The following is a 26,747-nucleotide window of genomic DNA, read 5'->3' as shown; positions in this document are numbered from 1 at the left end:
ATAGAAACATCTTTACATAGAAACCCCATCCTAATCAAAGATGTTAGCCTAGTAAGAGCTTCTACAGTTAAAACCCGGTCAGAGTTTGCTTTAAAACCAGAAATCCCTAACAATTCTATCAAAGACATAAAGATTCTTAATAATTTAAGAAGGGATGAATCTATTATTATTAATAGAGGATAATAAACTTCACTTATATCTATTCACTGTCGATAAAAAGGTATCATCCCTATTTTGAACGGTTTTACTTTCGTCATGGAAAGGCAGTGTGGTCTTCGAAGCTATCTAAGAAAGGAGACAAGACCCTTTTATAAGAAAGGCTACAAGACTATTTAATAAAAAATGAGACAAGACTGTTTTATGATATAGGAGATAATATTATTTTATAAGAAAGGAGACAAGACTATTATATAATAAAGGAGACAAGATTGAATGTAGAACTTACCCAGGAATAAGTCTTATAGATGTCGTGGTAAAAATATTCGGAATAATTCTCTTGAATCGTTTCAAAAGTACTAGGGAGAAAAATTCCCACGAAAATAAAGCCGACTTCAGACCAGGCAGAGGCTGCATTGATAATATTTTCGGCACCTGACTGATTATTCAATAGTTACAGAAGTATAACTTGCCTCTAGCGTTAATATCCCTCGACTACACCGCGGCCTTCGACTCCGTTACTTGTCGCAAGCTCCAAGAAATCCTATAGATCGATGGCATGACTGTAAAGTTTTTAGAACTTATTCAGGTATATTCCTCGGTTTCAATAAGCCGGATAAGAATCTATGGCAAGGAAACTGAAGAATTCCTAGTCGAAAGTGGGGTAAAGCAAGGCTGTGTTCTCTCTCCAATCCTGTTAATTATTGCATAGACTGGGTGCTAGAAAATGCCCTAATGCAACACAATGGTGCCCAAATCGAAAAAAACCTGTCCTTGACCGACTTTGATTTCGCTGATGATGTTGATTTCCTCTCTGACCCTGAATATGCTCAAAAGATGCTAGATGATATGGTCGAATGGTCTAATATTTTGGACTTAAAGTAAGCGCAGAGAAAACTAAATTCATGATCATGAATTATCCGACCCAATTATTTCTGAGCGTAAACTTAACTCAGCTAGAAAAGGCTGAGGGGTTTACTTATCAAGGCTCCATACTTTGCACTGACGGCTCTTCAGACTTGGACATTCGGCAAAGAAAATGCAAGGCGCAGCTTGCTTTTGCATCCTTTTGGAAACCCCTTTGGAACCACCAAGAAATCTCCATTTCGACTAAAAGTCAAATCTATACGGCCATAGTCCAAACCATACTACACTATGGATACAAAACTTAGGTCTTGAAGCTTCAATACGAGAGAGCACTACATACCTTTGAACATGGATCTTTACGCCAAATACTGGAATTTGCCGGCAAAATCGTATATCTAACTCCGATACTCACGAACTCTACAAGATTAGAAGAGACGTCGCAACCGCCGTTAAAAAGCGCCGCTTAGAAGGGCTTGGTCAAGTCCTACGGAGACCACCAGAATACATGCCCGTTTTAGTCGAGCCCTACGACTAATGGAAGAGGCATCAAGGAGGGCAAAAAAAGAACTGGTGGACCCTGATCAAATATAAGGTGGATTCAATTGGTGCCTTTAAGAAATTTGGATATAGATGGGCCCAGCGACTCTCGTTTGCATAGAAATTGGCAGCAGATTGTGAAACCTGATCCAAAGAGGTCATAAGGATCCTGGATGCCGGGTGAGGTGGAAACGCCTGACTCTCGCCACAATAAAGTACAAGTAAGTGATGGATTTTGACTCATAATTAAATTAAAAACAAGTTTTTTTAACTGAAAGTAAGAAATAACATTGAAAACCTAAAATAAACAGAAATTATTTCGTATATGAAGGGTTGTCCCCTTTTTAATACCTTGCTCTTTACTCTGTAACTGTTGGCACCTTTAAAAAAGTTTTTTATCAAAGAATTCGTGGTAAAGAACTGTAATAAGGAGCGACCCGGCTCAATTGTAACCGAAACTCTAAAAAACGGAGTTTTGATACCAATAGTTATATCAAAAGAATAATATTTTGATTCTGATTTTAAATATATAAGTTTCATCAAGGTTAGTTTTACCCATCAAAAGTTACGAGCCTGAGAAAATTTGCCTTATTTTTAGAAACTAGTGGGAAACTAGAAAGTCATATAAAACTAAGGAAACTGAAAATCACTTAAAAGTCATATGATCTTAACAAAATATAACCATCAGATTCAGTGTATCAGAGAACCCTACTGTTAAATTTTCAAGCTCTTATCTCCAAAAATATGGAATTTTGTATTTTTGCCAGAAGCCAGATCATGGATGCGTGTTTATTTGTTTGTTGTTGTTTTTTTCCCAGGGGCTATCGTATCGATCCAGTCGTCCTAAAATGTTGAAAGAGGGCTCATTATAACTGAAACTAAAAGTTCTAGTGCCCTTTTTAAGTGACCAAAAAAAATGGAGGGCACCTAGGGCCCCTCCAACGCACATTTTTCCCCGAAGTCAACGGATCAAAATTTTGAGATAGCCATTCTGTTCAACTTAGTTAAAAATCGAATAATTATGTCTTTGGGGCGACTTAATCCCCCACAATCCCCGGGGGATGGACTGTAAGTTATAAACTTTGACCATTCCCGCTCTTTACGCTAAAGTTTTTTACTATTTTAAAAAGTAGAGTTAAGAGAAAGAGTCAAATTTTAGCTTAAAAAGCTGGGCGTTGAAGAGGAAAAGTTCTTTTCATATACCGAGTTATTTCTGTTCGTTTTAAGCTTTAATGTCGCTCCTTACTTTTAGTTAAAAATTTGTTTTTTTTTATTTAATAGCACAATAAAGTCAGCTTTTACCCGCAACATTTTAAACCTCCTGTTGTAGCTTAACAAGATCAAGACAGTGAAAAGGAGGAAAGGTTAAATGTCTTGACTGGAAAAGCCTTTAGTCTCTAAGAAAAGTTGTTGGTTATCAATAAATTGCTTAGTTGCACATCTTTATTATAAATAATTTTTCATTGATTTGTTCTAAAATTCTGATCAGTTTTGACAAGCATCAGCGATATTGCAAGAACTAGTTTCCGTTTATAGTGGCAGTGCTGATTTTAATTCATTTGTCTCTGAAAGAAGAATTAAAAGTAAACTAGGTGATTAGTCATTTATATTTGGTCTTAGGAAACCAATAAGTACTAAGTTTCTGCTTACTGAGAGTGGATTATTAACAATAAATGGAAGATGAAGATTTCTCTTGATAAATTATCTTTAAAAAATTGAAGCTCTAATACCCAGCATAACTGGTTAAGAAATCTATCCATATAGGGTATAGAGGCATTGAAAATGAATATGCCAATACCCAGAAGCATTTCCCCGTGCCAGTAAAGTCTATTGGTCTCATTTTCCCCCAGATTTCCCCCATGCAGTTGGTCAATCCTGATTATAAATATTAGTTTCTTGAAGTGGACTAAAGAACTTTTATCCAGAAAAAATTTGCTGAGCTTAATACAATTAGGCTACATACAAAAACCACTTCGAAATTTTTGCTGGTGGGGTCAGAATGAATGGGAAGGTAACAAGTGAAGAGCTGCTCTGTTCAGCTTCTCAGTATAAGATGGATATAGCCTAGATACATCTCATTTTCTTAGCAATTATTGATAATCTTGCTTCAAGAGGAATAAGAACTTATCTCCAGTATGTTCCAAGCCACTCAGGTATAAATGGTAACCATCAGGGGGATGAAATTGTAGAAAATGCTTTAAATATTGACTAGCCAAGTAGGAGACCAGTCTCCATTGTAGACATACCACTGGAGATTATTAGAGGTATTGTTAAATAAGAATAATCCAATTATATTACCCTTCTCCAATAAGTACCTTTCTAAAATGTATCATAGAATTTGGTTTGGCTCAAATAGGCTAAATTTTCAGGCTTTGGTAATTGTTTAGTTTCATCACAAGCTGTCTAAAGTGAAAACATACTGGTAGGCTAATTTCTGTATAGTAGGAAGCTGAAAGATAATGAAAAAAACTCACACATCCATTGATGCTAATATCCAAGATGGTTCACTTTCACTTTTGAGTTTAAACTAGCCAGCTGTTTCTGAAAAAAACAAACATCTGATTTTGCTTACAGGTAATATTACCTATAGAGTGAAGTGTATTAGTCCATGAGCCTAGTGGGCAGCAAGGTCAGGTCTGTATTTGTATTGGTTGAATTGTTAGTTGATGTTTATGATGTACATTTTGCTGATTAGTTAAGCCTTGTTTGTTATGGTCATGATATTTTGTCATTGCAACCCTATTTTCCTGAGAAATTGCAATTAGTCAAGGGCAAGCTTCTTTGGTGTTAAAAGTTTGAAGAGAGGATATTTTAGTTTTTTGTGCATTTTTATTCATTTTTTTAATTACTGTATATAGCTAGATTCTGATGATTGAACATTGTTTTTATGCCAATATTCATTCATATTGCCCAATCTCAACATTTCCCTTGGCTTCAAAACACTGCCCACTTTATGCATTTTTGTTCTGTTGAAGGGAGATTTTTGAAAGTTAAAAAATAGATGCACTTCTGTAATAATGACAAAGAAACAATATGGAATTATGAGAATCTTCTTATATGCAGGATTATGCATTTTAGAAACCTTGTGATGAAAGTAGAGCTTTACCAAGGCTTTTTCATATCAGTTCCCTAATCCAAGTGGCTCAATTCCCTCTTCTCCCCTTTGCAGGTATTGTAGTTTAAAAATTGTAACAATTGACCATTGCCTATTTGAATGTAATATGCTGATGTCCACACAGTATATCCTGCATTGCAAACTGTTAAAGTGCTTAAAATGCCACAAAATTTTGGTATCAGTTAAGAGTCTACCTGACAATGCTTGCACACTGAGCTCAGAAACCAGTGTTTATCTTCTTATATTTCAACTCCTATAATTAAATGATATACTGAAAGAAATCTGAGCAGATTCTAAATGAATAAGAAGCAACCAAATCAGTAACTCTGTTTCAAACAGTTGGTGGTAATGAACTGTAGTAAGGAGCAACCAGCTGAAATTGTAACCAAGACTCTAAAAGCCAGAATTTTCATACCAATTGTTACATAAAAAGAATTGTATTTTTATGCTGCTTCAAAATATATAAGTTTCATCAAGTTTAGTCTTACCCATCAGAGATTATGAGCCTGAGAAAATGTGTCTTATTTTAGAAAACAGGGGTAAACACCCCCTAAGAGTCATAGAATTTCAACAAAATCACACCATCAGATTCAGCATATCAAGAAACCCTGCTGAGTATCAAGCTCTTATCTACAAAAATGTGGAATTTTGTTGTTGTTTTTTTTTTTGCCAGAAGACAGATCATGGATTTTTGTTTATTTTTTTCAGGGGTGATTGTATCAATTCATTGGTCCTAGAATGTTGCAAAAGAGCTAATTCTAACAGAAATTAAAAGTTATAGTGCCCTTTATGAGTGACCAAAAACATTAGAGGGCACCTACTCATTTTCTCCCAAAGTCACTGGATCAAAATTTTGATATAGCCATCTGGTTCAAGATAGTCAAAAAACCTAATAACTATGTCCTTGGAGACAACTTAATCCCCCACAGTTCCCTGGGGAGGGGCTATAAGTTGCAAACTTTGACCATTGTTTACATATAGTAATGGTTATTGGGCAGTGTAGACATTTTTAGGGGGATTTTTCCATGTTGGGGGGGGGGTTCAGAGGGAGGCAGTTATGTGGGAGGATCTTTTCATGGAGGAATTTATTATGAGGGAAGAGGATTTCCATGAAAAGGGTGCAGGATTTTCTAGCATTATTGAAAAAAAACAATGAGAAACTAAAAACATAAAACAAACAGAAATTATTATGCATATGAGGGGTTTACCTTCTTTAATACCATGTTCTTTCCACTAAAAGTCTTTTTAGTAATATCAGCAATTTATTCTATGGCCTTTGTGATTCAGGGATCATTCTTAAAGAATTGAGACTAAATTCGTGTTTTAGTGTGAAGAGCAAGGCATTGACAGGGAAAACCCGCTCATATATGTAATAAAATATAAAATATTGAAGTTCATTACATAAGTTAATTTGTAAGTTACATATATTTATTACTAATATAAATGTTCATAAAAAAAGTTCTTGTAGTTTTTTTAAGTAACCAAAAAAATTAGAGGGCAACTAGGCCTCTTCTCCCACCCCTTTTTTTTATTAAAATCATCCAATCAATACTAGGAGAAAGGAATTTAGCCCAAAAAATTAATATGGAAATTTGGTTTCAATTGTTCATGTGCAGTGAGCCAAAATCAAAACATGCAATAATTCAAAAATGCTGAGAAATTGAATAAAAAAACAAGTTTTTCAACTGAAAGTAAGAAGCAATATTAAGACTTGAAACGAACAGAAATTATTCCATATATGAAAGGGGTTGTCCCTTCCTCAACACCCCACTTTTTATGCTAAATTTTTTTATTGTCTTAAAAGTAGAGCTTTGAGAAAGAGTCAAACTTTAGTGTAAAGTGTGGGGCATTGAGGAGGGGACAACCCCTTTCATATATGGAATAATTTCTGTTTGTTTTAAATTTTAATGTTGCTCCTTACTTTCAGTTGAATTCCAAAGGAAAATTGCTGAATGGACTCGACTGAAAAGCCCTCATTTTGCTGAAAAAAAAAGAACATGAGTAAACTTAATTTTGATGGAAAATTCCTATTAGTAGGCATTATTGTTTGCTTAGTTTAACATTTGATCTGTTGTCTCTGCTAGCAGACTAGCTTCCAAAATAATTTGCCCACAGTACACTAAGCCTACATCATTTAAAATATATAGCCTAGTCTGATGTTGCAAAACAGATCTTCTCCTGAAATGAAGTTCAATAAAAATGTTTTCAGCTTCATAGCTTTGCTCAATTGCAGTTTATGAGGTCTGCAAATATATTTCGTAAATTTAGAAGAAGAAAAACATTGATATGGCTTAAAATTATACTTATATAACATGGATTTCATTTTTAAAACTAAAGCCAAAGAAAAAGAAAATTTTATAACTGAAAATTAAGGTAAAATGTTGTTTTATCAAAATTTTGATAGATAAATGAAGAATAGCCAAAGTACAGGAAAATAAAACACTCACCAATGGATCCAGGGCCAAAAACATTCTCTGGGAAAATATTACCAAGCTTTTGTGTTAACCCTCTTATAATATTTAAGTCTTTAGAGTTTGTCTACTTGACAGGTCTATAGCCAACCTATTGAAATTTTTGTAAAATAACCTTTTACCTATACCCCTAGGCCATAGCTAATTTGTAAATTCAGGCTTGCTTATACTGATGACATTTTTATTCTTAGCAAAATTTTGATACAAATTTCTCAAACTTTCTAAAAACTGTAAACAGAATACTTAAATCTGATCTTAAATCTAATGCTGAAAAGTCCAATATAGTGCATTTTTGCTGGAAAGGCCCACATCCTGGTGAAAATGTACTTGGGACTTAAAAGATCCATCCATATGACCAAATTGTTTGTTTTGTTATTCACATTAGAAATACAGTTTCTTACACTTGTTATCTCCTAACAGAAAGTATCAGACACTGCATATCAGTTTCATATGCTTCTATAACCTCTGCTAAACTTTGTTTCAATTGCCATTATCTGGCAATGCTATACAAAACTATTCCATATTCTCTAAATTGCCCTTCTGGAAGATTGTTTCAATTGCTGATAAATTTAAAATCTGCTCTAGTTTTCTTCCACTTTGCAAAATACCTACTAAGATATCCAATTTGGACATTAGTTCAAAGCTCACCAATAGTCTTTATATGCCTGATACTACTATAGCTGTTTCTGAAATTATGAAGACTAACAACCACAAGATTTCAAAGCATCTTTAGAACCAACTTCTTTTACACTAGTTCAACTGTCATAGTCATAAAATGCTCTTTTGCTTTTTTGTAGATTGGTTTTCAATATATAATAATAATAAGGTGAACATACCAATTAATGCGTTTTTTTATGCTCTTTATGAATAAATAATTGCTTTTCTTGGAAATTCAATTCTAAGTCCATTACAGACTCTCAAAGATGATACATTCTTCTCTGTTTTTGGCTATATAAAAGGGTTAAAAAGAACAATTCTTACTTTGTTATATACATATAAGGTTGATCTTATTGAGAAAAACGCTCATAAAATTGCAGAGAACCCTTCGAAGCTCTGGAAAAAATTTTGAACGCCCTTGTGAACACATTAGTGCAAATAATATTCATGAGCCTGAGTGGATAATTTATTATAAGCATGAGTTTTCTTCTCTCAATCCTGCTCTTGAGTCAAAATTTGAAAAAGAATTAAGTGCTTGTCTGAAAAAACACGAACCTTCAACATTTATAATTAAGCCAAGTGATGTATCGTTTTATTGTAAAAAACTAAAGAAAAGGCATTCTGCAGGAGTTGATGGAATTACTGCCAGACATTTTGATTATGCAAGTGCTCTTCTTTTTAATCATTTATCTCTACTTTTTCAAATGTCTATTGAAAACGGAGTTGTTCCTTATCAATTTACAGTTGGTCAAACAACCCCTATCCCAAAAAAAGGCAAAAAGGATTTTACTGTGTGTAATTTGTTCCGACCTATAATAGTTTCTTGTACTATATTTAAATTGTTTGAGTCAGTTATTTTGGATGAAATTGTTTCTAAATGTTATGTCCCACCCCACCAGTTTGGTTACCAAAAAGGTATTAGCCGGGAGCATGCCCTTTTTGCTTTAATAAATGTTCTTGCTGATGCAGAAAGAAGTAGATCCCATATTATCCTTTGTGCTTTAGATGTTGCTCGTTCTTTCGACTCTTGCATTTTTTCCCAAGTTTTATTTGAAGCACATAAAAGAGGGTAAATTTTTGTATAGTAAAGTCCCTTCTGTATATGTAGCATCACCTTAAGGCGAAGTTAAAGGGGGGATCTTCCCTTTTTGATATTTTGAAAGGAGTCCGTCAAGGTGGCCTTACCTCGCCTTCTTCATTTAATAACTCTGTTTTAAATGCCCAAAATTCTGTTAATTTTAATTGTATTCACCATGGATTTAACTTGTCTTTAATAACATTTGCAGATGACGTTTTGAATCTAAGCCGTACTTTTAGTGGATTAAATAAAAAAAAACTATTTTTTTTAGCTGAAAGTAAGGAGCGACATTAAAACTTAAAACAAACAGAAATTACTCCATATATAAAATGGGTTGTTCCCTCCGCAATCTCTCGCTCTTTACGTTAAAGTTTTTAATTGTTTTAAAAAGTAGAATTGTGTCAAAGAGTCAAACTTTAGCGTAAAGAGCGAGGGATTGCAGAGGGGACAACCCATTTCATATACGGAATAATTTCTGTTCGTTTTAAGTTTTAATGTTGCTCCTTACTTTCAGCTAAAAAATTATTTTTTTTATTTAACTTCTGAACGTTTTTGAATTAATGCATGTTTGGTTTTGGCTCTCCGTACATAAATTATTAAAATGAAATTCTTATATTAATTCTTTTTTGGCTAAATGGCTTTCTCTTGGTTTTGATCAGACGATTTTGAGAAATAAGGGGTGGAGAAGGAGGCCTAGTTGCCCTCCAATTTTTCGGTTGCTTAAAAAGGCAACTAGAACTTTTAATTTTTAATGAACGTTTTTATTAGTAAAAAATATACGTAACTTAAGAATTAACTTACGTAACAAACTTTCACAATCTTATATTTTTATTATGTATACGAGGGGGTTTGTACCCTCGTTAATATCTCGCTTTTTACACTAAATCGTAAGTTTTGTCCCAATTCTTTAAGAATGGCCCCTGAATCAGAAAGGCCGTCGAATAAATGGTTGAAATTACTAAAAATACTTTAGCATAAAGAGCGAGGTATATATCTCCTCCTAAATACCTCGCTCTTTATGCTAAAGTATTTTTAGAATCCCTCATATGCGTCTTAATCTCTGTTCGTTTTAAGTTTAAATGCTACTCCTTCCTTTCATTTGAAAAAACGTTTTCATGTTTATTTTTCATTGTTTTCTTATAGTAATGCTAGAAAATCCTGCGCACTTTTCATTGAATTTTTCTTCCCCCATGACAGATTCCTCCAAGGAAAGATCCTCCAACATAGCCCCCTCCCCTCAGCCCCACCCCCAAACAAAATAAAATCCCCCTGAAAACGTCTGTACACTTCCCAATAACCATTACTATATGTAAGCACTGGTGAAAGTTTGTAACTTGCAGCCCCTCCCCCAGGGATTGTGGGGGAGTAAGTCATCCCCAAAGACATAGTTATTATGGTTTTCGACTATGTTGAACAAAATGGCTATCTCAAAATTTTGATCCGTTGACTTTGGGAAAAAATGAGCGTGGGAGGGGGCCTAGATGCCCTCCATTTTTTTGGTCACTTAAAAAGGGCACTAGAAGTTTTCATTTCCGTTAGAATGAGCCCTCTTGCGACATTCTAGGACCACTTGGTCGATACGATGACCCCTGGGAAAAAGAAAAAAAAACAACAAATAAACACGCACCCGTGATTTGTCTTCTGGCAAAAATAACAAAATTCCACATCTTTGTAGATAGGAGCTTGAAACTTCTACAGTAGGGTTCTCTAATACTCTGAATCTGATTGTGTCATTTTCGTTAAGATTCTACGAGTTTTAGGGGGTGTTTCCCCCTATTTTCTTAAATAAGGCAAATTTCCTCAGGCTCGCAACTTTTGATCGGTAAGACTAAACTTGATGAAACTTATATATTTAAAATCAGCATTAAAATGCGATTCTTTTGATGTAGCTATTGATATCAAAATTTAATTTTTTAGAGTTTTAGTTACTATTGAGCCGGGTCGCTCCTTACTACAGTTCGTTACCACAAACTGTTTGATGTGAAAACGTGTTTAATCAGCTTTACAATGAATATAAAAATATTGGGTTTTCTTTCAATGTTGAAAAAACTGCTGTTGTAGCTTTCAATTTTAAAGAGACAAATGGCCCAATTTTTTTTATCTTTAGCTAATGTTCAAGTCACCCTTTCTCAAAAATTGGTTTACCTTGGAATGTCTATTGGAAAAAATATGAAAGAAACTGAAATTATCCATTGAAAATTTGAAGAAAAAACTGTGAATTGCTTATGCTTCAATTGTATCTAATATTAAACACATTGATAAATTAAATCTTACGAAAATTTATAGTAGCCTAGTTGTACCTCATCTCCTTTCTCTTTGTCCTGTTTGGCAGTTTTTTAGTGAACCTCAGAAACTATCTGTTCGTTGAGTATATTTTCGTTATGCTAAATTTCTTTTCAGTTACCCTCCTTGGACTAGAAATAGTTACTTAATGAACAAATTCCGACTAGTTTCTCCTACATCTATTATTGACAAAAGGCTTCATGATTTTCGTTCTTCTATGTCAATATTGTCTCACCCATGGTCAGCATTACTTATTTAATTGTTTGTTTGTGTTGATTTGTATTTATTTGTAGTTTTTTTTTTATTTTTTCTTTCTCTTATTACTCCATCTTAAGGGCGTTCCGCCTTCTTTTTTGTAGATGGGCTATAAATAAAGTGATTGATTGATTGATTGATATACAGATTGATTGAACTGTTTTTTGTCAAACATTAACATAATGTCTGTTTTGAATACAGTGCATAAAATCACTGCACAAGTTGGTAAAACCTCTGCATTTACCAACCAAGATTCAGATTTTGGTATGTATCATGTTACTATTTTAAAGCTGTTAATTTAATGAAATGGAAAATTGTGGCATCATCTGTAGAATCACAACAAGAGTTGGTAAAACTGCTGCATATACTGACCAAGCTCAAAATTTCTGTAGATTGCATGTCAGTGTTTTCATGGTCTTTATTGAACCAAGCAAAGAATTTTAGCAGCATCAGAAAAACTGTGGCACATAGTGCCACAATTTTACAGACTTTTTTTTACTGAATGACAAAAAACTTGGAGATATCTCCCTCTCCTGTACGTGACAGCCCTGGTTGTAGTTGACATATTTTCACTGCAGCTCCACCATAATTTTGTCCCTTCCCCCTCATGTGCCCCCTCCCCAAATCGTATATTTCCTATGTGTTTTCTGCTTCTTGATTTCATCAAAGTTGATTCAACTTATGGGTAAAATGGCCTAAACAAAGTGATGCTAAAGCAGTATTTAGAATAAGAGAAAAAGGTTTGTAAGAGATAAAATTGAATTTCTGAGTAAAGTAATTATTATATTTTGCTTAGAACAAGAGTTTTGTTTGCACAGTTTTATTTCAACTTTTTGATCCTATCAACTAAGGCAAAGGTCACTGAAAAATTTCTGAAGCAATGTTGAGCAAAAATAAAGATGAAAGAGGTATGTAATTAAAATATTAGTGAAATAGACAATTAGAAGAACTCAAAAACCAAATTGAGGAACATAAAAACATGTAGTTAAAATATAAGTGGCAGCAGGAATCACAACAACACAAAAATGAAAGCAAGGTATCAATTGGTATATTCACCTTATTTGTAGGCCAGTAATATAAACTTCCCCAAATTTACCCTTTTGACAAAATGTACAAGACTTTCAAGTGACAAAATTGAATGAAAAATAGGTATCATTCTTGCACATGAGGACTTCTAAAGGAAACACCGTATAATTCTGATAACTACTCTTGAACACTTATTTCCAATAGCCTATTATGACTCTTTTCTTCTGTGGGTTGTTCAGGTTTTGTTGTTCAATAAATAAAAAGAACAGATTTGCATAGTTGAAAATGCAGTAAATTTGTAGTTTTCAATAAAATTTAGCTGGGAAGAATGTGAATATATTACTTGATGTCTTTTTATGGTTTTTCATAATTCAATAATTGCTTCTAGGGAAATTATATTTTCAGCCCTTAAAGGGCTAAGAGCACTCAAAACAGCCTATAGTAACCTAAGGTTTAAAAAGATGTTTCCCAAAAATTGGATGGTGAGAAAAAATTGCCATTTGTAACTGATTCAGGAATGTTAAATTAATATTTTCCTTAGTCTTAATAGTAAAATATTATTTTGAAAACAAATTTACCAAAATAAATTTTAAACAGCTAGAAATCCTTCAAAAATGACGTTAGTTTTACAGTGATGTCATTTTATAGGGTCTTTCTAAAAAAGACTGGAGAATAATAATAACCATTACTGAATCTTTTGTAAATGGCAGTTTTTTTAAGCAAAATGTTTTTAAACTTTTGGTTACTGTGTTGTAAAATTTGGGGCTCAAAATTGCTCAAAATTGAATTTCCCCCCAGAAACGACTATTGAATTATGATGGAGCATAAGAAAGGAATCAAGTGATATGTTCACTGTCATTCTTGCTAAATCATATTGAAAATTACAAATTTACCAAAAATGCAATAAACATCTATAAATTTCAGAGCATATATTTGTCCATTAGTGGGAGGGATAGTAAGGGCCAAGTGAAACTAAGCAACCTTTACAAATGATTTTAGTTGGCTTTAAAAGTTGTTTTCAGAATTATATAGTGATTCCTTCAGAAGTGCACAAGAATGATAGCCAAATAATCTGAAATTGTTAAAATGAATTAAATTTTGAAATACTTTTCCCAAATATAATTTCCCTATGAATGCTATACGCAGAAGTTTTCTCGTTCTTCTGGTTTGTATTATTTTTGTGCTTATTCTTATTAAAATACACACAATGCCAATTTGAGAAATAGGCCCAAAAATACTGTCTAACCTAAACTAACAAATTAATATATATTGCCTAGGGTTACATATGTCACAGTTGTGGCAGCAAAAAACTTGACAGGTAGTAAAATCTATCATTAATATTAAAATCTATGTTAAAAATATCAAGAGTGAACTGAATGTTCAAGATGCATTTACTTCACATTTTGCAAACATTGGTAAAAGAAATGCTTCTGTTGTTAATTTTTCTCTGTTACAATCCAACTTCAAGTCTCATATTAGGCCCCCTTGTACTAAGTCAATGTTTTCACAACCAGTGTCTGATTTAGAAATTACCAGAATTGTTAAAGGATTGAAAAATTCCTTGACATCTAACCCTGATAATATTCTTACTAAAGTAATTAGGTCCTTACATTTTTTATTATTTCTTCCCTAAGAAAAGTTATTAACCTCCCTTTTCAGTGTGGTATTTTCTCAAATAACCTCAAGTGTACTCAAGTTATATTATCAGGGCCAGACAAAGGATAACTGTAACCATTGGCCCCAATTGTGTCCTTCATTTGAAAGGACCCCATGCCACCACCAAAATGAACAATTGGTTTTCTTAATTTTGAAATGCTCTTAACAATTCCAGTAAGGGTTACTTCTGGAGAGCAATCATTTTCCAGGCTAAAACAAATGCAAAAATGTGTGATATCAACAGTAAACCAGGATAAACTAAATAGTTTAGCAATCATGTTAACGGAAAGTGAAGATGCTAGGAAAATAGATTTTAAAACCATTTTAGAGGCATTTGCAGAACAAAAATTTTGAAATAAATAGATTCATGTGCTATATTCAGTGATGTAAAGTTCAAAAGACATTTTCACCTGTTTTATAATGTCTAGGGGACACAAACGTAAATCAATTTTAGCACAAAATGGGTACAAAAAAGGACAAAACCATAAGCTCAAAATGAACAAACTGTACCATCAAATGAGACAAGATCAAGGGAACGACATGAGAAATGTAAATGTATGATAACAAACAGTCTAGACCATCGAAAGTGTTAAGGCTAATCCAAGCAACCAAGGCAAAAGGCACTGAAAAAATTCTGAAGGAATGATGAGCAAAAATAAAGATCAAAGAGGTATGTAGTTAAAATATTAGTGAAATGGACAATAAGAACATGTCAAAAACAGAATGAAGAACATTGAAATATGTGGTTAAAAGATAAGTGGCAGCAAGAGTCAAAACAACAACTCGTATGCAGTTACAAGACTGAAGATCATAATTAATCAAAATGAAAATAATAAACAGAGAAATGTTGGGTTGCATGATATATAACCGAAAGAACAGAGAAATGAGCAGTTAGAAGATAATCAACACTGAGAATTATAAACAACAGTAGGAATCAGAACTTGTCAAAGATGAAAGTTAAGAACAAAGAATTGTTGGGTAAGCAGACATGCTAAAGCAAGTATCAAGAGCGTCAAAAATGACTGTGAAGAACTACGAATTGTGCTGTTAAAGGACAGCAAGAATTAGAGAGTCAAAAATGATAATGCAGAAGAAAAAAAAGGTACTTGTGTACATACTGATATGCACTCGAGAACAAACTGGTTTTATCTGTCTGCCTTAAGAAACAATTAGCTTATGCTTGCTGGAAAACAAATGATGGGTGAAAGAATACATTGGACTTCATTAGTTTAGGTTGTATATTAGCACATCATAATAAGGTTATGTGAAAATGTGATATATATATATATATATATAGATATATGTTTTTTTATTTATATGGTGGATTTGAATTTTCCTTAGAAATTTAATATAAAATTTTAATATACAATATTTAAGCAAAATTCAATTCCAGCATATAAAGAAATAAACATATATATATATATATATATATATATAAAAATAAGTTGTCTGTCTGTGGATCTGTGGATCAGGTGACGTCATGTTTCTGTGTCGGCTGACGTCATGAAATTAGTTGTCAGGTGACGTCATGTTTCTGTGTCGGCTGACGTCATGAAATTAGTTGTCGTCATTTTTGCTTTGACGGTGACGTCATTCAAGTTATATAAGACATATGTTCACGTAGAAATCTATTAATGTTTAAGTTTACAATGACTGATGAAGATGCTCAAAGAGTCTATGCCAAAAAACTTGCTGCTGATAGTTCCTCGGCACGCTTTCTTTTCTGACTTTCTCTATCAGCAGCAAGTTTTTTGGCATAGACTCTTTGAGCATCTTCATCAGTCATTGTAAACTTAAACATTAATAGATTTCTACGTGAACATATGTCTAGTATACAGCTAGTATATATATATACCCAACAGCTAGTATATATATATATATATATATATATATATATATATATATATATATATATATATATATATCAAGTGTCAACACTGTTTTTAATTTACGGAAATTACCAAATATTTGCAGTTAGAAATGAAAATCCCCTATACTGTCGTCATTTATGTCATCCAATGTTTCCTATGCCTACAACCATAGTTTGCCTTCTTTGGGTCCTCTTGTTGTTTTTGCTAATTATTGCCTTATCTGAATTTGCACCATGGAACAAATTAATATCCATCTTGATGTGTTAATTGCTCCATACTTGATGATGTGAATGATTAAACATCAAATGCATCCCACTGTTACTTCCAGGGAACACCATTTTATTCAACATCCAATAACTTCTTGAAAATTTCATTATTGAGTGATGAGACTGTTGAATTTGAAAGACTTTTCCAGTGGTTTAGAGACTTTTCAGGGGTACATGAAAGAATGAAAACTGTTGTCAGTGTTGTTTAGTTTTGACATATGGCTCAAACAGCTTCTTTGAAGGTCCCCTCCTGTCAGTGCCAATATTTTGGGAAATTGACAAATGAATTGGGGGAGGGGGCGGTTCCTGTGAAGTAAGTTTATATGTCATAAGCATATCAGCTCTTTGTTGTCAATAAACATGTGTAGATAATTTCAGCTCCTTCAAACGCTCATCATAAGGCTTGTCCCTCATCTTAGATACTGCCTATTTGGCTCTATTTTGCATCCCTTCCAGAAGCTGTATGTCACCTTTATTTCTTCTGAGGTAATAGAGGCTGAGGTTTGTACAAACTTGGTGGACCTATATGATATAGTTTCACTTTGGTATGATGTTAATTATCTTGCCCTAAATGTTTCTAAATCTCGTTTCTCCTTGTATCTGCAACTATCTAAAATTCATCTATCCAAAGACTTTATTAGTTGACCATAAAATGACCAAGAAATGAAAATTTACGTTTTCTTGCCTCCTCCTTGATAATTGTTTATCTTTTAAGCTCTATATTGATTTACTTAAAATGAAGGTGTGCAGAAACTCTAGTTTTCTAAGAAAGTTCAAACATATTCTTTCTGGGTCATTTCTGAGAATCCTATTTCGCAGTTTCATTCATTTGTATGTTTCTTATTTTCCAGTAATAGGGCTGTCTACTTTTCCGTCTTTTCTTAAACTGCTTTGCATCACTTATAATATAGCAATAAACCTTATACCTAAAATAAATTGTTCAGTGACTAAACCATTGCTTGAAGTTAGAAAGCTTTATCCTCTTTCCTGTGTATCTTTCATTTTTCTTCAGCTCTGTGGTGATATTCCTAGGTTATCAAGATTTACTCAATCCTTGATATCCAAATGGTCAAATTATCACCTCCATAGTTCTCAGTTTATTCAAATTTCACTTACTTTAGCAGTAAGACCTGGTTTCAATCATTTTTTTGTATGTCATATTACATGAAGTGTAGATTTGCCTGATTTGGCTTGAAAATCCCACTTGTTTGGCTCCTTCAAAAGACTTATAAAGAAAAATTTGTTTTCATAGGATTTTTGTATTATTTTTAATCTCTGTAAATTCTTTACTAGTATTGTTATTAATTATTTAGGTTCCATTGGAACTAGTTTAGTAGCCTAATCAGATTAAACTCTTATAAATGATTGAAATCCTTCCCACTCCCCCCCCTCTCTCTCTCTCTCTTTGTCTTTTCTTTTATTATTTAGGAATTTGTGTTAAAATGGTACCTGTATCTTCTCTCTCCTTTACAGGCCATAGAGCTCTTGTGTTGAATATCTTCTTTTTTTTTTAATGCTGGAATATATATATATCTATTGTATGTTTATTTTTTTCCAACATTTTTTGTCAACCAACTAAAGTGACCAGTATGTCTTCCCCCTACTTTACAGCCCAAGGAGACTTTGGGGAATTAGTGTATCATTATATGTGTATTGCGTTATGAATAAATCTTATCTTTTAATTCAAAGCTCATCAAATATATTTAATGCTATCATTAAAAATGCATCTCATGTAGATCGGTTTTTCTGTGCTTATTTCCCATCAGTAGCTAGTTCCCAATACCTAATAAAGCCAATTAAAAAAAAGAATAAAGCCAACTAAAAAAAATTATACTGCCTTGGGATATATCTAGCCCCCCTAGGGTGGCTTTAATGCATATCCAATGATGATGATGATGGCCTCTAAAAGATTGGCTTTTTTGTCATTTATGAAGTAGTTGAACTAGGTGGATAAAACTCTCAGGAATGAATCCGGAGCATAAATTGTCCTATGGGAAGGTGCTTGATAGTATGTGCATCCACCTTATCCCCTCTTAAAGAGGGCTAACCTTTGATGACCTATAAAAAAAAATTTGGGTAACAGTCTTGTGGATGGCTTCTTTAGAAATAAACTTATTAGTAGGGAAATGTTTGTGTAAGCAGCTTTTTGGTATAATGGGAAACAGTTGCATTTGGGGAATAAGCTTTCAGGAATGATTTCATGTTTTCAAGTTGCCTCTACTCCATTCCTTTTTTTAAGGCTTTTCAGAAAACTAAAAATCAAAATTGCAAATTTTTTCTCAATAATTTTTATTTTGCTAGAAAAACTTTCCGGATATTCCGGATTAGAAGAACTTTCCGGACAAACGCAGGTCTTTTATATTTTTCTTGCTAATTTCTAGAATAGATGTCTAGTCAGCATGTCTCTATTCACAAGGTAGTATTTCACTGATAATATTAATAATAACAAAAAAAGAACTGGTTGAACTAGAAATTGATCTCAAAAGGTGCAAGCAACTTGCTGTAAGCCACCAAACAATGGGAATAAAATTAGAGTCATTTTTGGTATTTCATGCATGTAAGGTTATATGTATGGGATCAAGGAGACTTCCTAAGTAATGGTAGGTGGAAGTGAATCAATTTTGCTTATATATTTATTTATATTATTTTTAATAACGCTAGATATCCTTCAAACATCTTGTTTCCTATTTTAGAACATTTTAATACAAAAATGCAGACTTCAAAGCCAATGGACTATCTTTCTAATTTGCAAGGGAGAGTAAGTGCAGACTTAGCTGGGAAAATCAACAAACTAGAGATGATGTACTCCAAAAAGTAAGTCCATGTCTTTATTTATTTTCTATTACTTGTCCTTTGGTCTGTTTGAGAACATTCAATTCACAAAATTTGTATGTTTACTGATTTATAGTAACTGATTAACTGAAATTTTACTGATAAGCTCAATATTGGTCATATATTGGGCCAGTTCAATGTTCTTTTGCTATTATTAGATTATATGTGGTTTCCTTATTTTGTATATTTTTCTTTTTACAACATTATTTAAATTGTCAAGCATGTCAAATGCATCCATTATATTACTAATTGTTTTTACGGCTAATGGCTTGCAGATGACTTCGGTGGAATAACCTCGTTATCGAGGCCATTTAAAACGAGTATGCACTGCTAGAAAAATATTTTGTTGGGTGCTCTGCAGTGTCTGCATTGCAAATATGATTCATTAATTTTGGAATTATCAAATCTATAGACATTTAGAAATTTACAAGGTTCAAAAAAGTGGGACTACATCCTCAGAAGGGATTTCAAAGGAAATTATGCTATAAAATTTATCATATCCTGGAATAACCTCGTCATTTAGGCCATCTAAAACGAGTATGCATTGCTTGAAAAATATTTTTGTTGGGTCCTCTGCATTGCATGTATGATTCATTGATTTTGGAGCTATCAAATCTATAGATATTTGGAAATTCACAAGGCTGAAAAAAGTGGGACTACGTCCTCAGAAGGGATTTAAAAGGAAATTATGCTATAAAACTTATCAGTTCCAGGAACTCATGGATAAAAGTTTCAGCACCCTTTGGAAAAAACAAAAAACTGGCATTTCATATTATCCTTGAGTCCACTATTGTTGCTGTCGTCTTTTTTAGCAGCATTTTCAAAATTTGGAGATATTTTTTGTTAAGTCATGGTACAATTTTTAAGTGCCAAGGCAAAATGGTACAAGGTATTCCAAATCAAGCAGCTGAATTTTTTTTTAAAGCTCTGTAGTCTTGTCTGTAATCCTACATGTGCTACAATTTATCCTGAACTATGTTATTTCTCCTTAAAGGTTGAATATTTATGTTTAACCTAAAGCAGGTTTAAAATTGACATCGACTGTTGAGTTTGATAGGTATTATAAATAGCTGAAAATTTTCCCCCCACAAAAAGAACGTTCATATTGCCATGTTATTACATATGGTCTTACAAAATAAAATCTAGCATCATGTCAAATCAAATCTAGTCAAAACCAACACCCCAAAGTGTGGGTTCTTTTATTCAGTGAATGCAGTTCTTTATCGAACTGATGAACTCGTTTTTTCATTTTTTGATTGGCACGATTTTTTATTAAGTTATAAAACTCCATTTTAAGAGCTGGAGTCCTTAATGTTTAACTGAAAAATGGAATTGCGCATAATGCACCACTGGCCCCATCTTTGGTTGCCTCTAAGTATGAACCAGGAATGGTTTTGGAGGAAGAGACAGCTGCTTTTGTTGTCTAGAATTTATAAAATGAGTCACATATGTGAACAGAAGGAGTAAGTTCTTTCCTTTGCTTGCCTGAAGTTTAAAATACAAGAAAAAAAAGTTAGTTTCAAAAAAGACAACAAGGAATCTAGAATTTACGTAAAAGATTAATTTAGTTATAAGTGTTGTACATCCATACTGCATCAAGTGAATTCTTTATAAGGTTCAAGCATTAACTTCCAATTTCTGTTTCTGTACTTAGTTTCTGTTTCTGAATTTCTGAACTATTGTTTTGTCTTTTCAAAATTACAAAAGAGGAAATAGCTACCTTTGCACCCAGCTACCTTTCGGATAATCATCTTGAATTATCAAATTGTAGCCGCTTGAAGTCAACACAGCCGTGCGTGGTCCTTTTTGCCTGTTCGTTGCTTAACTCCTTACTCTTTAGCATGGAGTATCCTTAAAATTATTCTTGACATTTTACACCTCATTCAAGGTTGTCCGCAGTTGCTGAAATGCACGATTTTTGACAACTTTGATCTGTCATCATTAACACTTAACCTAATCATCTTAACCTTTCGTTCATTTTAGCCCTAGATAATGGTATCAAACCTATTATTTTTATACCTTGTTATTTGACAATTCGAACAAGTACCCAAAACTTTTTTAAGACTAGTTTCCATTATCAGTTTCCACCAATCTGCAAATGTACGTCTTCTGTAACCTTGTAGCTGTCTCCACTACTAGATAAATAACATAAAATTCAAAACTAGTAAAACATGGATCATCAGACTAATATTTTACTACTTCAATGCTACAATTGTATGGTCTTGCACTCTATGGGGAAGGGAACTCACCGTCAACTTGCATGAAAATAAAGTGATTTTCATTCTTACAATAAATAATAGTTATTACATACCAAGTATAATAATCATACCAAAACGCTTTTAAAAGTAAAACTGGTAAGATTATATTTTTTATTTTTCTTCCTCAAGGAAGATATTCATGCACTATAGTGAGAATCTTCTCCAGGTTGCTAGAAAAACTTTTCCAAGAGTTTTGACTGGTTAGACCAGTTTAGAGAGTTAGAGCTGTGCCCTAGTCTAAAAATAAATGTACCCACATCACTCTTTACATCAGCATTGCTCGGAAATCATAGGCAGCTGTATTGTACTGTCCATGATTTCTTTGAATTGAAAGCACTCCATCCACACGGTAAAAGCTCACATGATAATCGAAATTCTTGTGATAAAAGGACGGAATAGCCCCAATTTTTACTCTGAGGTCTTAAATCCAGCTCAAAGGTTTATAAAACAACTCACAGATAAGGGCTAATAAATACGCCAGTCAAATAAATGCCTCGGGGCTTGTGATCTTCAGGACCAGTCAAAGGAGTGCCTCATTGCCAGTCAAAGAAGTGTCTCGGGGCTTGTGATGTTCAGGGTTAGTCAAAGGAGTGCCTAAGTGCCTTGGGGCCTATGATATTCGAGGATAGTCGAAGGAGTGCCTAAGTGCCAGTCGAAGTGCCTCGGGGCTTGTGATATTCGGGGACAGTCGAAAGAGTGCCTAACTACCAGTCAAAGAATTGCCTAGGGGCTTGTGATCTTCAGGGCCATTCAAAGGAGTGTCAAAGTGATGTGATCTTCGGGGACAGTCGAAGGAGTGTCTTAAGTGCAAGTCAAAGAAGTGCCTCGGTGCTTTTAATCTTCGGGGACACCGAAATAGTGCCTAAGGGTTAGTAAAAAAAAAGTGCCTCGGGGCTCGTGACCTTTAGGGCCAGTGAAAGGAGTTCCAAAGTGCCAGTCAAAGAAGTGCCTCGGGGCTTGTGATCTTCAGGATAGTTAAAGGAGTGCCTAATTGTCATTCAAAGAAGTGTCTAAGGAGTGCCTAAGTGCCAGTCAAAGAAGTATCTCGGGGCTTGAGATCTTCAGGGACAGTCGAAGGAATACCTAAGTACCAGTCAAAGAAGTGCTTCGGGGCTTATGATCTTAAGGGCCAGTCAAAGGAGTGCCTAAGTGCCCGTCAAAGAAGTTTCTTGGGGCTTTTGATCTTCAGGGCCAGTCAAAGGAGTGCCTACGTTCTAGTCAAAAAAGTGCCTCGGGCTTGTGATATTCGGGGACAGTCAAAGTAGTGCCTAAGGGCCAGTCAAAGAAGTGTCTCGGGACTTTTGATCTTCGGGGACAGTCGAAAGAGTGTCTAAGTGCCAGTCAAAGAAGTGCCTCGGGGCTTGTGATCTTCGGGGACAGTCGAAGGAGTGCCTCATTGCCAGTCAAAGGAGTGCCTCAGGGCTTATGATCTTCAGGGCCAGTCAAAGGAGTGCCTAAGTGCCCGTCAAGGAAGTATCTCGGGGCTTTTGATCTTCAGAGCCAGTCAAAGGAGTGCCTACGTTCTAGTCAAAGAGGCGCCTCGGGCTTGTGATCTTCGGGGACAGTCGAAGGAGTGCCTAAGTGCCAGTCAAAGAAGTGCCTCGGGACTTTCGATCTTCGGGGACAGTCGAAAGAGTGCCGAAGTGCCAGACAAAGAAGTGCCTCGGAGCTTGTGATCTTCTGGGACTGTCGAAGGAGTGCCTAAGTTCCAGTCAAAGAACTGCCTTGGGGGTTTGTAATCTCCGGGGACAGTCGAAGGGGTGCCTAAGTGCCAGTCAAAGAAGTGCCTCGGGGCTTGTTATCTTCGGGGACAGTCGAAGGAGTACCTCATTGCCAGTCAAAGGAGTGCCTCGGGGCTTGTATCTTCGGGGACGGTCTAAGGAGTGCCTAAGACTATCTGCAGACAATTCACCTGGACAGCATTTGACAAATGTTACTTAACCTTTTGAAGTGCCCGCGCTTAAGAGGCATACTTGGCTCTTAACGCGGTCTTAACGCGGCAATACTGCCGTGGCTTCTAACATTCTTATCTTATTTCGTAGTTTTATCTTCCTATTCTTCAAAAAAAAAATATCAATTACGAAAAAACACCTAGCTCACTAACTATTCTATTGATTACATTTTCGTTGCATCCGTCATCGTCATGCTACAACGCAGGTTAGTGAAGCCATCCACTTGATTGTTTTTCTCGTTGCCTAACATCATCTATCATTCCTGGTATTGGTGACTTGAGTTTCCTTAACACAAATTTTAAAGCCTGTTTTACCTCAAAATTAGTAGCCTTCGGATTTATATATCATTTATTTATGCCTAATTAAGCAGCTTTGTGATTTTTTTTTAGACTTTGGCATCAGTTGACTCTTGAGCTGTTAGAGATTGTCAAGGAGCCGTTTTTCCAACAGGGATGTCAAGCACTTGAGTTGTATAATTCCTTCATTTCAGATTTTGAGAACAGGTACTTTTTTTCATTTTGTGTGCGAGGGAAGGGTTTTATAACAGTAAGGTCAGGCACATGAGTTGTACAGTGCCTTGATTTCAGACTTTGAGAACAGGTTCTTTTATATCTTTATTTCATTTTGTTTGTAAGAGACAGGTTTTTCCACAGGGAGTTCAGGCACCTGAGTTGTACAATTTCGTGATTTCGGATTTTGAGAACTGGTACTTTTTTTATTTTGTGTTAAAGGAGCCTTTTTTCAATAGAGAGGTTAGGCACTTGAGTTGCAAAATTCGTTCATTTCAGACTTTGGAAACAGGTACCTTTATCATAATATTTCATTTCCTTATTCTTTAGGAAATAAGTTTATCTTATTATTAAGCAAAGTAGTTTCAACAAATTTTATTTCTAGTAAAAACTGTTCTAGGGTAAAGTATGTCAGTTGAGCTTTTTAATTGCTTATGAAGCTAAAATTAATCTTCTACTCTTTATTTTTTAAATTATTAGTTACAGTTTACGTTGTTATATAATTATTTTACTTTTTAAAGTTGAAGACACCCAAAAGCCGAAGATTCTATAATATATTATCTTTGTTTAAATTTAACGCTGTCTAGATGTGCCAATACCTCGGTTTTGCTGAAAATGCTGGTGTTCTTTCTAATTTGCCTAAATCACCTGGCTGTTACGGAGCACCAACCTGCCTGAGGCCAACACAGCCACGCATGCTCCTCCTCCATCCCAATTTAATTAAAGCATCTCTGTTTACACCCTCCCAGGAAGCTCCCATTTCCCTTAAATCTTTCTTTACGACATCCTCCCACCCAATCACAGACGACCTGCTTTCCGTTTAGCCCAAGGCGGTTGGCCGAAAAGGACAATCTTTGACAATCTGTCATCCTTCATCCACAGAACCTGCTCTGGCCATCTCAACCTTTCTCTCACTATAGCCTATAACGCTGTTCGTGCAGCCTAGCATTTGAAGCACGGTCAGTCAGTCGGGTACTCAAATGAATCCGTAGAAAATATCTAAGGAAAACATTTGGCAAATCTTCTTCCGTTTTTTGGAGCGCCCATGCTTCAGAACCATATTTGACTTCTGTCATCAATGTAGCTTTCAATATTTTAATCTTGGTTTGTAGACTTACCTTCCTATTCTTCCAAACTTTTTTTTAATTAAAAAAAAAACCTAAGCCTTGCCTATTCTACATTTAGCATCTTCACTGCTGCTCCCATCGTCTATATATTAATAATATTACTTAGGTAATTGAAGTTATCCGCTTGATCGATCTTGTAGTTACCCATCGTCACCTTTTCATGTTCACTTATTCCTAGCCTTCACGACTTTGTCTTTTTAACGTTAATTTTCAAATCTATTCTAACACCATGAACTCGCAAAACCTCTTAAAGTTCGTTCATTGTGCTCATACTTTCATCTAGGATGTCGTAAATCATCTTCATAATCTAAGTCGTGGAAAGTGTTTGTCCCCGTTTGATTTCGTGCCCATTGCCTTTTCTGTGCTCCTTCAGACAAAGTCCATCAAAATGATCCATATGAATGGGGATAGAACACAACCCTACTTAACTCCTGATCTAATACGATGCCAGCTACTCACTTCATTTTCTTCCTTACTCGTCTTATTACCGTCCTTAACAGTCTTATTCTCGTACATGACACTAATCACTTTAATGTGTTTGTCTAGTATACCATACAAAGGTAAGGCCTTCGCTAAAGCTGATGACTAAAGGTGTTTTATGACTCAGGCACTTCTCAACTATGAACCTAAGAGTAAAAATTTGGTCCGCATATTCTCTAATTTTCCTAAAACCACAATTTTCTTCTCTGAAAACTCTGTGTACAGCATATATAAGTGCAAAAAGTATCGTCATACTAATTAATTTGCTACCTACAGGAACCAGGCTAATGCCTTTAGAATTCCCGCATTCAGTCTTATTACCTTTCTTATAGGTCTTCAGTTGTTTAATTAAGGTTTTCCTTAAATCGCTTGGTACTTTCCCTTTGTCAAAAATCATAATCAACAGTAAGGTATTTCAATCCTTATAGCCACCATATTTAAGAAACTCTTTTACCATACTACCAGCATCTAGGACCTCATTATTGTTTAGTCCTTTTAGTGCCGCCTCATTTATCCAGGGTGTCACAAACTTTTTCATTTTCCTCCTGTAACTCAATCCCGGTTTTAGCACATTCTCAAAATGTTCCGCCTATTTCTCTTTAGTTCTTTCCTTATCACTAATTGTGTTCCCGTTCCTTTCTGTGATTAAATAAAAAAAAACAAGCTTTATTAATTGAAAGTAAGTAGCGACATTAAAACTTAAAACGAACAGAAATTACTTCGTATATGAAAGGGGCTGCTTCCTCATCAACGCCCCGGTCTTTACGCTAAAGTTTGACTCTTTCTCTCAACTCTTCTTTTTAAAACAGTAAAAAACTTTATTGTAAAGAGCGGGGCGTTGATGAGGAAGCAGCCCATTTCATATACGAAATTTCTGTTCGTTTTAAGTTTTTATGTCGCTCCTTACTTTCAGTTAAAAAAACTTGTTTTTTTATTTAATTTCTGAACGTTTTTGAATCAATGCATGTTTTGATTTTGGCTCTCCGTAGAGGAATAATTAAAACGAAATTTGTAAAAAAGAGCAAGGGAGGAAGACTAGTTGCCCTCCGATTTTTTGGTTAATTAAAAAAGGCAACTAGAACTTTTAATTCTTTACGAATCTTTTTATTAGTAAAAGATATACGTAACTTATAAATTAGCTTACGCAAAGAACTTTTGATTCTCATGTTTTTATTACATATATGAGGGGGTTCGCCCCCTCGTCTCTTTACACTAAAGCCTAAATTTTGTCCCAATTCATTAAGAATGACCCCTGAATCACAAGAGCCGTAGAATAAATAGTTGAAATTACTAAAAATACTTTAGCGTAAAGAGCGAGGTATTAGGAGGAGGTGAGCCCCTCATATGGGTA

At 34.5% G+C, this 26,747-nt stretch overlaps 1 protein-coding gene across 5 annotated transcripts in view; it reads left to right on the top strand.

Moving 5' to 3' along the window:
- Positions 1-26,747, top strand: part of LOC136031803 (26S proteasome non-ATPase regulatory subunit 13-like) — a 181,887-nt gene that overhangs the window by 118,593 nt on the left and 36,547 nt on the right. Inside the window, exons 1-3 of one of the 5 annotated variants that reach the window (XM_065711606.1) lie at positions 3,056-3,152; positions 18,932-19,052; positions 23,670-23,783. In XM_065711606.1, the coding sequence (XP_065567678.1) occupies positions 18,949-19,052; positions 23,670-23,783 (218 nt within the window). In that variant the 5' untranslated portion in view covers positions 3,056-3,152; positions 18,932-18,948. Of the gene's footprint in view, positions 1-3,055; positions 3,192-11,349; positions 11,405-18,931; positions 19,053-23,669; positions 23,784-26,747 lie in introns of those variants that run through there. The other 4 variants (XM_065711603.1, XM_065711602.1, XM_065711604.1 and 1 more) reach the window with 4 other exon arrangements.

This window comes from Artemia franciscana, chromosome 10 (genome assembly GCF_032884065.1).
Source record: "Artemia franciscana chromosome 10, ASM3288406v1, whole genome shotgun sequence".
Classification (NCBI taxonomy): Eukaryota; Metazoa; Arthropoda; class Branchiopoda; order Anostraca; family Artemiidae; genus Artemia; species Artemia franciscana.
The sequence above is the reverse complement of the archived record's forward strand: the minus strand, read 5'-3'. Positions and strand labels throughout refer to the sequence as shown.